General features: G+C 33.9%; 1 protein-coding gene and 1 long non-coding RNA gene across 3 annotated transcripts; both read right to left on the reverse strand.

Annotated features, from left to right (window-relative positions):
• Positions 1–178: 178 nt before the first annotated feature.
• On the reverse strand, positions 179–8,114 carry LOC108854066 (uncharacterized). 2 transcript variants are annotated; one of them, XM_018627563.2, is made up of 22 exons: positions 7,109–8,114; positions 6,907–7,022; positions 6,500–6,708; positions 6,113–6,232; positions 5,885–6,013; positions 5,678–5,803; positions 5,444–5,499; positions 5,240–5,339; positions 4,784–4,901; positions 4,437–4,646; positions 3,993–4,317; positions 3,637–3,730; positions 3,305–3,413; positions 2,946–3,208; positions 2,719–2,843; positions 2,191–2,425; positions 1,908–2,096; positions 1,537–1,823; positions 1,236–1,437; positions 896–1,135; positions 730–815; positions 179–598 (listed from the first exon to the last, which is right to left on the reverse strand). In XM_018627563.2, exons 1-22 carry the CDS (start codon positions 7,792–7,794, stop codon positions 439–441), a joined length of 4,185 nt encoding a protein of 1,394 aa, XP_018483065.2. In that variant the 5' UTR covers positions 7,795–8,114; the 3' UTR covers positions 179–438. The 2 variants fall into 2 exon arrangements, with proteins under 2 accessions (XP_018483065.2, XP_018483064.2); XM_018627562.2 differs by having other exon boundaries at positions 1,236–1,443; positions 7,109–8,113.
• A 918-nt stretch (positions 8,115–9,032) lies between these two features.
• On the reverse strand, positions 9,033–10,312 carry LOC108853070 (uncharacterized). Its single transcript, XR_001949673.1, has 2 exons — positions 10,241–10,312; positions 9,033–9,201 (listed from the first exon to the last, which is right to left on the reverse strand). It is a non-coding gene; the product is annotated as an uncharacterized LOC108853070 (long non-coding RNA).
• Positions 10,313–14,912: the final 4,600 nt, after the last annotated feature.

Below are 14,912 nucleotides of genomic sequence, written 5' to 3' on the forward strand. Positions count from 1 at the left end.
TAAGTTTTTATGGCAAAAAATGTTACCAGATACGGTTTGGATGTGTTATCATGACCTGGTCAGAGTGATTTTCATATTATATTCTTGTTTTACAAGAAAATAAATTACACTTGCTCGATTTTTCAGATCGTCTCAGTTTATGATAGATGTTTTCATTGTTCTGTTCAGAAAAAAATAGTTTACCCAAAGAAAACTGAATGTAACACAGGTAGATCCATCTAAAACATTTACGTTGTTGCAAAACTCTAAGCAATCACATAACTCGCATTCTCTCGCTCTCTTTAGTTTTTTAAACTACCATTTCTTCTGGCAAAACCCTAACCTTACTCCAGAAATAAAAACCAAATAACACCTAACACTGACAAGAAGTGCTTTTCTTTTACCAGATTTACATGAAAAATAAGATATACCCAACTCTTCTTTTTTGTCTTTGGATCGTCAAGCTCCAGATTCATATGCCCAGAAAGTATCTGGATCGGGACAAAGAAGAGAGAAGTCTGGTACTTCCAGATTTGCGACGTGCCAGTCAAGGAATCGAGCTTGAATCGACTTGAGTAACAAGAGGACTGTTGGTAACACCCACCACTTATCATCATCTCTGCCAAAAACACAGTTACCAATTTTGACATCAAGTAATTACAAACTTTGTACTGAATATACAGTAACAAGTAAATGTTCCATAAACAAAAATCCAAAGATTACAAACTGATTAAAGACACGATTTATTACCTAATGGCGTCCCAGATGTTTGTCATCTCACTTAGTTGGTCAGAGAAAAACCCAGAATGAATGACACCGCAAATGAAAGCCACAATCTGCAAAATATACTTTATGAATAAGAGACAATAGAGAGAAAACGAAGTTACTTTGTTTTGAAAAATGTGTATCAACTTACGACGTTTGTTAGAGATGTCGCGTTCCAAAGGGCGTAGATACGAGTAAGCGAGGCTCTTCTCATTTCTCTACTTAATAAAGCGTTAAGGCCAGCCGGGAATGGGCAAAGCAGAGCGAGAGGGAGAATCAGGAGGATAGCTAGAAAGGCTGCAAGGGCAAGCCAATAGAATTGAAGTAACGCAAGGAGCGTAACTGAAAGATCCGCAAGAAGAAGGATGGAGATCAAACGTAGAAGAGTATCCTGCATACACCACATGTAAATTTAGCTTATTTTAATACCAAAGAAGAAGACAATCAGGAAGAATAGTTCGTTATTCAAAGAGAAGTGGAGAATATGTAACCTGACGACCAACGGGTCGGGTATTGTTTAATAAAAGTGAAAACGGAAAAAGCAAGTCCCTCCTGTACTCCAGAGATTCTATTGAAATCTCATTGATGAGGCCTCCGTTTATTCCACCATTGATTCTCTTCCTAGATAAGCCATGTCCAGGTTGGATCAAGTTTTGTTGCAGCTCGACGAGAGATTTGCTGGGACATGTAGAGCTGCTCCTAGAAAATGAGTTAGGATTAAGCAGGGTTTAGTTTCTTAATTCTCAGAGATGTGACAATAACTAGGGATGCACAAATCTATCATGGCTTTACCGAGGAGTATCGTCATCACTTCTGCTGAATGAAACTGATCGGCTTACATCGCTCATAGGAAAATCGCCAACAAAAACCAAGATCCCAAGTTGGTAATATCCAGAAGCTGTAGCTTGAAACCATCCAAGCTCAATTCTTACTCCGTGGAATTCGAGCTGAGGATTCCCATGGCTGTTTATCCACCTAATGACAGGAAGTAATGCTGAACGAATTGATCCGTGCCTCACAGTCCTAAGCTGTGCGTTTAAACCAGCGACAAAGCGGTGCAAAACACCCGGTGGGATGTGCTGTAATAGTGATTTGAAGCCTTTATGAGATTTTCAGAGTAGATATTTTGGAAAGGAATACAAAACAGAGAGAAATAAGCTAACCTGGCCAAGAAGATTTGTTAATAGCAGGTCACTATGAAGACTGTAGGGTGACATATAACTTCCATCTCCACCAAAAAGTATGCACATTGGGAATCTTTTCTGTATAATAGAGACCATATCTACACGCTTCTCGTCACCGCCAAGAAAAAAGTCTACATACGCAACCATCAGATCCGGAGTGGCTCCAACCTGTTTGGACGTTCATCACAGACAGTCAAAATGCGAAGTACAAACTAGCTAGATGTGAAGTAACAATATAACATCAGATTATACGAATCCGAACCTTCATGCCTTTGTAGAGAGCCCTAGATCTGCATGAGCGGAGGCAAGAGTGGTCATATTTAGATTTCACATATTCCTGAAGGCGATGAATTTTTCTCCTGCGACGCCATTGTTTCCAAGACCAGGCGCATGGATTTGCTAGAACTAACAGAATGCTGTGCACAGACCCTTCCCACCAATCATATGCCGCGGTAGAGTTGATCTCATCAATAAATCTGTTAAAAGCATCCTCGTACCTGCGAATCAGAAATGTACCGATCAATGAGTGCACATACGTGCCTTGGAGTAAAAATGACCCAAAAGGTCAATGTCACAATGGTCAGCAAAGAGTAGTACTGAAAAAAAAATGAATCTGGATTAATGACATACTACTTTCGGACCATGGTAAAGAGAAAGATATAGTTGTTAGGACATACGAAACATAGATGAGATTGTAACTGAGCCAAACATTTTTACTTCAACAACTTCATTCAAATAATCTGGTCACCAATTGCAACAAAAATTTAACCCAGTCAAGTTATATCCTTACACTATCTCGATGATTGCATCCGGAGGAGAGTAGGGTAGATGCCAAGGTTCCCTGAAAGTGTTTGGACCCATGAAGTACATACGATAAGCGTGGGTTTGTGTATCGTCAGACTTTGCGCCTCGGACCTAAATGATAAGAGACAGGCCAGATAATTCAATTGACAAATTCGTAATGTCTTACATCAAAAACCGAAGATTAGGGACAAGAAAATTTCCGCAGCACCATACCTCAGAGAGTGACAAAAGATGGGGTAAACAATGAGCACTCTGCTGTTCCATAGAATTGGCACCATAGAAGCTTAATCTTAGCAATCGGATACTTAATGTGCTTAGCAACAGACCAAGAACCACCACCACACCAGATAGAAGAAGAGCAAAGGGAAATGGCCCTCCAAATGTATAGACAAGCTCTTCCAGAGGTGTATAGCAGTTTGGCAATCTGTACTTGTCAGAGACACATTTATAGGGACAAACAGGTTCGCTAACTCCTCCTGCAGGTTCAAAGCGCCTCCCATCAGAAACATCACAGTTAAGAAGAAGCAAGGGATCCGGGGATGGAGGAGCAAGATAACTATAAGATAATATACCTCGTACGTATACAAATTTTGCACGACTTGGAAGATGTTCAGGCGGGCAGGGTGTACAAAGACGTTTGTCAGAGCCTTCAACATTCTTGAATGTCCCAATGGGGCATTCCTGAAACAACACATGGAAGCAAGAAATATTGAGAAGTATCAAGCACAAGCAAAGAAAGTAGAGAATTGCATTGATGGTAAACACTATTGGGTCTGTCTAATTTCGTAGTTCGTTAGACCCATCTTTTGTTGCTAAAATTAAGGATAAGCAAAATTGGAAAAAAGCTACGACATATATGGCCAGCGTTGATGTAACTAACAGCATAATAAACCATACGACTTACCAAGCAAAATGTGCCATATAGTCCTTTTGGACACTTTTTTCCAGTCATCGTCCCCTCTTCCCCGAAATGACCTCCATTGTCCCCTGCACCTCCTCTGAAGACATCATAGAGGAAGCATTTTTGCATATTAGTGTCAGATTCTAGAATCTAGAGTTCCAAAATTTAGCATACAGAAAATAATACAAGCAGAGTCTCAAGTACCAAACACTAATAACTATCATCTCAAATCCATGGTGTTGTATAATACTCGGAATCAACGTATACATGTATGCTTTTACCCCAGTAACTACAAAAGACCCACAAAGTAGCAAGCATACAAGGGAGATTGCTCGACTTATCATGAAAATGGTGCATACCTATTACTAATGGACCCTCTGACAGTTGCAACAGGAAAATACTCGTCACCAGTGTGTAACATGTCCCAATGAAAGTGAAGCCTTCCACCTCCACCCCCACCGCCCCCAATAGGGCCACCTCGGCCCCCTCGAACTGTTAGAGATGAATTCTTTGAAAGGTCAAGCATCTGAAGGAAAAGAAGAATCGTCCCACCAGATCCTCCACCAACTCCACCAACCAAAGATCTGTTAGCCTTCGTTATTGGCTCTCCAAGGCTTTGGCCATCAGAGCTTAGCGACCCACGCAGATTAAGCGTCAAAAGAGGAAAGTGGATGGATCCAATTACTGAAAAGGTGGAAAACAAATTGTACATGAGATTTGACATCACCAGATGAGTAAACAGATAGTTCATTGTATACTATTGTTGGCTGCCAGTTTTTCTATTAGAATAGAGTAGTACTGACCAATCATCCCTCCACCAATCACATTTCGATATGACTTATCTGGACTTTCAGCTCCGCTCCCTAACTCACAAGGAAAATCCGGATCGCCGTAGGTATGACCTCCATTGCACTCTCTCCCTTTAAAAATGCCTGATCCTCCTCGCCCTCCATGCCCAGCACCACTACCAGCCCCATTCGAATAAAGTCCTTTCCCCAGCCCCCCACTGCAACCTGTTATAGGAATTTAATGCATAGGATATGAAATCACATTAATCTTCTTGAATACGTAAAAGTGTATTTATATGTCAACGAAATGGCGAACTGCTATAGGAATTTGTTGAAAAGGGATGGAAAATTGATTTATGTACCAAATCCAGATGCACTGATCAAGCCTTCATCCGTAACGACTACCGTTCTTGCCCTATGGATTTGAATTATGCTTCCTTTAACAAATCCACTCACAAGAATGTCCTCAACTCGACATATCTAGAAGATTAAAAGGTTGAAGATAATATAAAATTTTGAGGCAACAAATAAAAGAACAGAACTTTTATGAAGCGGTCAAGTCTAATTCCACTCCAGGAGAATATAACAAAAAGGACTAACTATGCACAACTATAGGTGTTACATGATAAGCTTACTCACAATTATTTGGCTCATAATATAAGCAAAATTTTTTGATCAGCCCAATAATCTATTAATATTATTAGACTCTTTAACTTGTGTACCCCTTAGTAAATAGTATAAAGTCTATACATCACAAAATTCAACTCGTGCCAGAAAGATAACTTTGAGCCATCAAGGCACTTCTTTATCAAACTTACTTGAAGGGAAAAGGATAGTGTATAATTGACATGGCAATCATCCGGCGGACTTATCAAGTCTATTGGGCATGTCTTGCTCTCACAAAGGGAACGAGTAACCCTGTAAGAAAGAAAGAGATGTTCTACCATAAAGTTTCAATTATCAAGTCTAACACTAATCACCCTCACAATATATAATGCAATCGTATAGGAAGTCATACTCACGCGTTTTTGCTTTCGTCGTCGTCGAGTGGTGCTTGTAGCATTGAACCTGGTCCAACCTGGAAAATAAAGAAACTTTAAAAAGAGTTTTGCATACTCCACCGATGACTATGTATAAATGTTTGTAACAGACAGACAGAAACACGATCGCACAATAACATAGATGATCGTGATATATATAAACAAATCAAGAGAACTTGGATCAAATAATCATATGTTTAAACAATAATTTCTTACAGTTATGTTGTAAAACTGAGACAAGGAAAGTCTCTGGCCTTTAATTGCATCCCCAGGACCCGTGAGCGTCAACATTCCTTGACCATATACACCCAAGTTCGCATTAGAAGTAATGACGGATTTTTCCTACAATAATAAGAAGTCAAGACCTGTCTTCCAATTCAACCAAAGGAAGAAAAAGAGACATGATAAGTTTTACAAGTATACCGTTAGAACTGCAAGGTTGCGAACTTCAAGGACAGAGGAAGGCACTGCAGGGTTTCCTTCACCATCAATTTTAATTACAGAATTCAACATGAGCAGCATCTTCGTAACAAGTCGTAATGCACCATAAACCTACATTTATGGACAAAATAACTTAACAAGGCATACAGAAAAGCAAGACAGTAAAGGAGAACCAAGATTATTACTGTACGGTTAGGAACAATAACCTGCCTTTATAACGGAGTCACTCATTAAAAGCTCTTCTGCAACAAGCTCGAATTCTGAAATTGGATACTTTGATAGCCCGAAGACAATGCTGCTTCCACGATAAAGACTAATTTGGCCTCTGACCTTCATAATCAGAAGAAAAACATTTAGGGATAGTGCCAGCTCAAAGTATTACTAAAGAAAGAGAGACCAAGGAGCTTAATTAATCTAATAACAAAAGAACCGAAAATTGAAAGGTCAACTGTTAAAAGAAAGCAAACAGAAAGTCATTCATATTCTTATATTTATATCTTATATTAAAAAGGTTTACGTGGATCACAAAAGAATCGGGGCAGAAAAGATCTTCAAGACTTTTCGAGAAGAAAAAGGACATTCAGAAAATGAACTGACCTGCATTCTGGTCCACAGCAGCGGAACCAAAACTTTTGCATGATTATCTACATAGATGTTTGACCACAGAGGCCTTGTAGGAAAATCGAGCAAAGGAGTTTCTGTCTCTGTAGTCATATTATCATTTCCAACCCTTAAACTAAATAACTCTGCGTTAAAGTATGTTCCAGCAGCTCCAGCATTTTTGGGGCACCCAATACTTGCACCACCTGAAGTCATATGAAAACAGAACCAAATAATTAGCACGGAACAAAGCCCAAAATAGAGAACTATATCCACAGGAAACTAGAAAGGACATCAAGATTGCCCATACTAGGGAATCTGGAAAACAATCTCAGAGGATTTACAACTATAGAAAACCTATGACACTTGCATGAGCCCAATTAGGTAGCAAAAGAAAAACAAACCATGAACAAGAACTCTGACATCTTCTTGTATGCTATAACAGTCAAGGGAGATCCTTCCTCCACCACCTCCACCCCATCCCCTCCCACCTGACGCCGATATCTTACCGTTACCCTTCCTTCAATATCCAAAAGACACATGAGAAAAAAGATCAAAACTCCAGCAAAAGACACAAAACTTTAGATGGAAAGCATGGAGACTTACAGCTTTACAGCACTAACGCAGATACTTCCTCCAGATCCACCACCACCTTCCTCACCACTATCACCACCATCAGCAGCAACAGAACCATTCAACACCACCGTATCCTTCAACACAAGCTTAACACGACCTCCACCTCTCCCTCCCGCCTTCAACTTAACCCCTCCCTCACTCCCATAGCTCCACGGCTCGTGCAAAGACGACCACGAATACACATCACCGCCCCAGTAAGTCGACACATTGCTCTTCACACACGAAGCACCTCTCCCGCCGTGTCCTCCCCCCGCACCATCGGTACCAAACGGCGTTCCGCTAGTCTGAGAAGGCGGCGCTCCACCCAGCGCCGTCGTGTAGATTGAAGAGTTCCCATCCATGGTTAAGTTAACCGCCGCGAGGACAACCGAGCCGGCGAGGATCCTCGCGGATTGGCCGACGTGGATGTTCCCGGAGACGTTGAAAGCGATCGTGCATCCTCGGATGGGGCAATCGACGGAGACGTGCGCGAGGATGTTGAGGTTCCCCGTCCCGTAGACGCGGACATCGGAATCGAAACGGAGGTTGGAGTTGAGCGTGCAGGTGGTGTTCAACGATCCGACGCCGTCGAGATCCTGACACGTCACTGGTTCAGTTGAGAGGTACTGTGGGGCGGTGGAGAGCAGGAGGATGCAGAAGAGGACGAGTTCGAGCATCGGGGAAAGCTGAGATTAGTCTAGTCACCCAGATATTAAGCGTACAGTAGACGACATCTAAGTAGAAGTTTATCCGCTAATCTGAGTTCGGAACTATCAAAGCAGTCGAGATTTTTCAGGTGAATCTGATTGGATGGATGGAAGGAATCGAGAGAAGGAAGGAGAATCTGCGGTTTGATTTGGATCTTCTTCAGGAGTTGAGTTGTGAGGTCAATAGATTTTCTTTTATGTTTTACTTCGTTTTACTTTCCTTTCCTTTTCTTTTCTTTTTTTTTTCTTTTCTTTCCACGAGCGTATGAGGGAGAAAGAGAGAGAGAGAGAGACTGTTATGGAGTTGAAGCTACGCTTGGATCATATGTACAGCTGTCCTCAGTATCAAACAAAGATTGAACTCTTATGCTTCTTTTTGTTGTAGTTGTTACAGTTGTATATCTTTTTTTTGTAAAAACAGTTGTATATCTTGATTTATTCCTTTTTATTAGGTAAAAGATTTATTCATTTTTTTGGTTCACACAAATCATTTTTTTGGTAAAAGATTTATTCATTTTCTTATTAAGAAATAACTCAGAGTTAAGTAATTACGTAAAATCAAAATTTTTATCATTTTATTTTCTACTAAAATCTTTTAATAGGCAGACATTTTAATAACGGAGTTCACGAGATCGATCAATATTTTTCCATAAATGACGAGAACTATGATTTCGCTCGTGTTAATGCAGCCGTTACGCTTTTTCTTTTGTCTAAGATTTAATAAAATACTAGAGGGCGGTCAAGGTAGTAGTATCAGAGAAAATACAAATCAAAGACTGTCTCGAAATTGTCTAGTTTAGCTTAACTTATTAGAAATCGATCGGCTCGTGTCAAAATCCTGACGTCAAACTCCTATAACGCTAGAGAAAATGTGTCATAGCTCAGATTAATTTATCTAGTAACGTACAACAGATTTGGAAAATGAATTTTATAATTGGCCACTTTACAATATTGAAAACTAAGAAATTTGAGTGGTGTCAAAAGCCAATATCAACGGAGATGAGAGATAATTTGGGAAAATTTAAAAGATTGGCCCAGCCAGATTCTGAATCTAGTGACCAGAGCGAGCAGGTATAAAGCTCACGGCATCTCGCATTTCCATTTTTCATAAAAGAAAATTCGAATCATGAGAGAGCCCATTCAGATATTTGTTTAATTTTAAAGCTAAAGTTTCTTGTATGTTCAGATCAAACCAAAAACAACAGATGGACCGTTTCGTGTGGTTTCTTTAAGATATATGGGACCATTTCGGATACCGACAAAAGTATACACTAGACACCGCCTCATGTCAAGTTAACACATGTCAAGGTTACAAGGAACCCAGCGAAAAGATACCAACGTAAAACAATATCAACACTTCCTCGTTTTCATTAGCCACTGCAAAAGCCAGATTAAATACACCAATTAAATTACTGATATAACAATCTTTGTTAATACTAAGGTAAAAGTTTTCCTCGTATCCTTCCGAACAAGTACTTTCAAATGAAAATAGGCTATTAGGCTAACATAGAATATATTGTTACAAAACTAAGGTTCTTGCTGTTTTCCAGCTACCACCCGTAAACACAAACGCATTTTTCCGGTTGGTAGTGGTTGACAGTGTTTCAAACAATCATACAAACTGTTACAAATCGTTTTAAATCGCTTCGAACCTCTTAAAACTAAAAACTGGTTACAACTAACGTTTGCGGTTACGAGTGGATAAATAAGTATACAAATATATATTTTAAATTTTTAAATTAAAACTAAAAATGGAAATATTATAAATAAAATATATACACATTTTATAGATTAATTTAAATCCACAAACAATATCATAATTTGTTTTATAAAAAAAATAATCTAGCTATACATTAGAATTAAAAAAACTAATATACATACATATATAAAGATATACACATAGATAAAATGAAGCAAAAAATTCTTTTAAAAATTTTAATATAAATCTTCAAATTTTTTTATTAAAATTATAACTTTAAACTAATTAAATAATATTATTTAATCATATTATATTAATAATTATTATATTTTATCACAATTGATTATTTTTATATATTTTATAATGTTATAATAAATTTATATTGGTAATTAATTATTAAACCGTTGCAATATCTCATAATCATTCAGTCACAAATATCCTGTAAACGCAACAATTTTCAAACATTGTGCCAGTCATACAAAACGCTAAATAACGCTTGAAACAACAACTACTCACATCCACAAACTCTCGCACCCGCAATCGCAACGGCTGCATTTGAACAGGTTCTAATTCATTTGGATTTTGTAATATTTGATTATGGAATTAGTGGGACGACTAAAGTTGTGTGAGCTTAGGTTAGATTATTGTCTTGCACCTGTTCAATAGGCAGGTTCTAACTCAATATCTTACAAATTATTTTACCAAAAAACATCTTACCAATTAAAAGCACTAAAAGTTGGTCAAGGAACGTCTCCGTGTTCGAGTAGCATTGGCCACCCGTAAATATCCTAAGTAGCAAAAAGAAACCCAAATTTCTATAGGTTTCGTGAAATTGGTCTTTGGGCATAGAAAGCATTTGAGTTCTCTACAGTTATAAAAAAGTGGTCAAGGAAAACAAATATAATAGTTCATATTTTTTCTTTAAAAAAAACTATCTAGATATATTAGTTATTAACTTATAAGTTTTATTACGATTTTTTGGGCAAGAATCCCAAAATTTCATTTCCGAAGTTACATTATGTAATATTTGTTTTGTCACAAACGTCATATATTTTTTAAATAATTTATTTTTAAAATGTGGATATTAAATTTAAGTTACAAGAAAATTAAATAACATATATAAAATATTTAGGAAATTCATTTAAATTTCTACACCAGTGTGGGTGCTGAGTCCCAAAAATCTATACTATCAAAATAGTTTTTTATTTTATTTTGAGATATCCTTCTGTTTTGTAAGTATTTACAGAGTCACGCCATTGTTTTATCTATTCTATTACTTGAGAAGTGAATCTACTGATTTGTCATGCTCTCCATAATTATAGGTTTAGTCATATTTTATGCTCAATTATTAATTTTAATAAATAATTTTAGTGGTTTAGCTGATAATTTATCATTACCTTCAGAATAATTAAAAATTTATATCATAGTTAAATTTATATTATATTTATTTTAGTAATACTAAAATATTATATATGCTTATATTATATTTGGTTTATTATATTAAACTGGCTCTACTATATATATATATATTTGGGCTATTATATGAACCATCAATCTTTGAAGATAATTTTTAGGACAGTTAAAATTACACATTGTGATAATTTCTAAAAAAAGTTGGCAAAAAATCGAAAATATTTTATACTATTATTTGCGAAGTGATTTATCTGCTCTCACATTAAAAGTTAGAGCGTTTAAAGTCTTTATTACCCCTAATAAATAATTATATTATATTTTTAATATATATTTACTCATAAAATAAAAAGAATTTTCATTAATTTGATAATCATCATTATTTAAAAATTCTAATTATGTTCTTCAAAAATATTTTACATCACTATATTTTAAAAATAAACATAAATTTTCATGTATATAGTTTTATGTACTGTATATATGAATGTCTTCAAATTTATTTTACGTAATGATATGTTATTAAAATAAAAAAAATTATCGTATATAATTTTTTAATATTTAATTAATTATTAAATATATCAAAAGCATAAAAATAATGTATTCTAATGGTTTTTGAATTGATAGTGTATTTATTTACAATCTTTTGTAAAATTAAGTCCGCAAGTGCAGACAATACGTAGTTTAAAATATATGTTTTAGTTATTATCTACAAGCCTTTTATTCCAGCTACAATTTATTTTAAAATATCCTTTCTCTTCGAGAAAATCTAATTAAAAAGAAACCATAGGCGATCTTCGTTCCTTATAAAATAGATTTTGTTATTCTTAGCTATTGAAAGAAACCCATGCTAAAATCGATTCATAACTTGGTTCCGAAAAAAATCATTATGACGAGTTTGGGTTCAAGAACGATATATCTATCATAGTTTAGTGTAGTAGAAAATGAAACTAATTTTAGTTGAAGCAAATGGCTAAAAATGGTGTTGGAAACGGCTGCAAAACTAGGTCATTGTAAAAGGGAATTCAAGGAAGAAGATGAAGTGTTTAATTACGATTTTTTCCTTCATTGATAAAATAATAAAAAATAACCAAAAATTGCTTCCTACGGGCTTTGAACTCAGATGTAGGCGTGTCTTGAAGCTTTTCCTACGTATCAGACCACCATATATTCATGTATTAATGCTTACAAACAAATATTACTTTTAAATATGATAGGTTTTTTATATTTTAAAAATAATTGGAAAAAATCACACCCCATACACTCCCCGATTTTATCCCAATCTTAAACCCAAAATTGCCATAATAAATTTATGAACAGAATCATGTATATTTATTTGGAAGCTTGCATTTTAGATGTATATTATGAAATAGAGTCAAATCCCTAAACTCCAAGTACTTCAAAAAAAAAAAATTTCAAACCAATAAATCAGAAGAAAAAAATTATTCAGGCAGAAAATTTTGATACCATGTTATTTTCTCAAAAGTTTTGATAGCATGTCTTCCAAGCAAAAGATATCGTACTTTAATCAGGTTAGACCATGTAAAACGATGTGGTTGATCCAAGTAAAAGTTAATATCCTTATCAATAACTGCACTTAGGGTGCAGATCTTCCAAGCAATATTTTCATTTTTTGTTGTTTTCTTGCAACAGAAAAAATAGATCAATAAAAATGAAGTACTGAAACGATTTACGAGCAATAGTAGACAAAATTTTGGAGTTTTTCTTAGTTGAATACCAAATAGAAAAGAACACAAATCATGTTCTCAACAACAAAATATAAAATATCTTTAGTATCTAAACAAAATCAAACCATGCTGTTCGGAAGTGATTCGGTTATAGATAACAATATAGATCAATAGTATAGATAATAAAATAAGCAAAATACTTCATAAATAATAGTATAGATCTACATCAATAAAAACTGATATTAATAATAATACATATATATATATATATATACCTTGAAATAAGTTTTTGTATTAAGAATATACATGTGATAAAAAGTTTACTTGAAATTTATCTTAAAAGATAAATAAAGAAAATATTATATTTTGTTAAAAAGGAAAGGAAATAGGGTTAGCCGTCATTAACGTCATTCATGATCAAAACAAATTTGCAACAGTTTGGTTTAAATTAATTTAAATTATTGGTATATGAAATAATTTCAGAATTAAATGGTTCAATCTGGTTTGCAATAACCTTTTCGGTTAAGGGAAAATAAAAAAGTCTGAGGCCAAGTCATAAATAAATCTGTGGCTTAAGTTTAAACAAATCTATCAATCTGTAACAAATTTGTGGTTAAATAATAAATAAATCTATCAAATTCTAATTAAGTCTGTCAAATTAAGTAAACTTGTGGCTAAAGAATAATAAATCAATCAAATCGAAATTAAATCTGTTAAATATAAGTAAATATGTTGCTAAAGAAAATATAAATCTGTCAAAATCATATTAAGTCTATGAATTTAAAATAAATTTGTGGCTAAAGAAGAATATATTTAAATCTGTCGCTACTTGAAACGTGAACAAAATAAGTCTGTGGATGACACAATCGTAAATATTCTAAAAAATCAGAAATGGCATTTTTGTAATTATTGTTTTTATTAATAAAAGAAATCGGGGTAAATTAGGCATAAAAACAAACTAGTAGTTAAAATAAAATTAGAGTTAAACTAGTAATTAATTGACAAATAAGGGTTAAATTAGTTTTTCCCCATTTTTAAAATCACTTGTTATAAATGATACAACTATTAACATCATTTCCAAAAAGAACTGATATTACTTTTACATTAAATAATAGTAAATGATTTAAATAATTATAATTAATTTATTAAATCGACACTAATACAAACATCACTTAGAATAAATGATGTAAACAGTAACATCATTTGTAACTATTGACACATAGTAACATCACTTAAAATAATTGATGGAGATATTTGCTATTTTTTACATCAGTTGTAAACAAAATGATACAAATTATGTGCATCACCAAAAACTAAGGTGATGATTGTTTTCTTAGTTTTAAGATTTTAGTTTGTGGTTTTTGTATTTTGGTTTTTGGTTTTTAGATTTTAGTTTTTGATTTTGATTTTGCAGTATATTTAGTTTTTTGAAAAACATGAATGGAGGTTTTAGATTTTGGTTTTTAGTTTTTGGCTTTTATTTTAAAATTAATAAAACAAAATTATTACTAATATTAAAATATTTTTCTACGAATAATAAATATAAAACACTTTCATCAAAAGACACCTAAAATTATTAAATAAAAATATTTTCTACAAAACTATAAATACAAAATAAAAATATAGTTAATTCTATATATATGCAGTAATTTGATCTCGAATGCTTTTTATATTTTATATCCAATGTTATCATACAAGTAATTAAGTATTATAAATAAAATATTAATATCATGAATTTAAATACTTTCTAAAATAATTTTACACATATATTTCTATTGTTATTTATTTTCTTATAAATTATATAGCCATTAATTAAATAATAAATTTTATTATAAATTTCTTTGTGAAATATGTCTTGAACGAACTTATTTTAGGTTACAAGTACGAGAACTTTCTTTTAATTTACAAGACTTCTTTTAATTTACACGTATGATAAATAATTTGTGAGTGTAGTAATGGAAAACTCGAAAACAGTGGGTCTACTTTAATTGTAGTTGTCAAAAAAAAACTTTAATTGTATGTATACTATAATCACTTATTTTATATTAATTAATAAAGTTCAAAACAGAGAACGTATGAGAGTGGGAAGTAATATAAGTATGAGATAAATATGAAAGAAAAAAGAAATTAAATAAATAATAAATAAAAAGTCATAATAAAAGTCATCGTTGGCACAAATCTAAGAAAATATATAGTTTGGTTTTTGTGTAGAAATAGGTGGTTTTTTGAAAAACTAGTTTCCCTAATTTTTAGGGAATCATTTTTAGTAAAATCTTGATTGGCAAATAAAATAG

This window comes from Raphanus sativus, chromosome 4 (assembly GCF_000801105.2).
Source record: "Raphanus sativus cultivar WK10039 chromosome 4, ASM80110v3, whole genome shotgun sequence".
Classification (NCBI taxonomy): domain Eukaryota; kingdom Viridiplantae; phylum Streptophyta; class Magnoliopsida; order Brassicales; family Brassicaceae; genus Raphanus; species Raphanus sativus.

Excerpts from the sequence above, each read along its gene's own strand:
- LOC108854066 (XM_018627562.2), bottom strand. The coding sequence starts at position 7,794 with ATGCTCGAACTCGTCCTCTTCTGCATCCTCCTGCTCTCCACCGCCCCA. Across the intron at positions 5,500-5,677 it reads CTCAGTTTTACAACATAACT|GTTGGACCAGGTTCAATGCT; the intron begins GTAAGAAATTAT and ends TTTATTTTCCAG. Across the intron at positions 3,209-3,304 it reads AAAATTTGTATACGTACGAG|GAGGAGTTAGCGAACCTGTT; the intron begins GTATATTATCTT and ends TTGAACCTGCAG.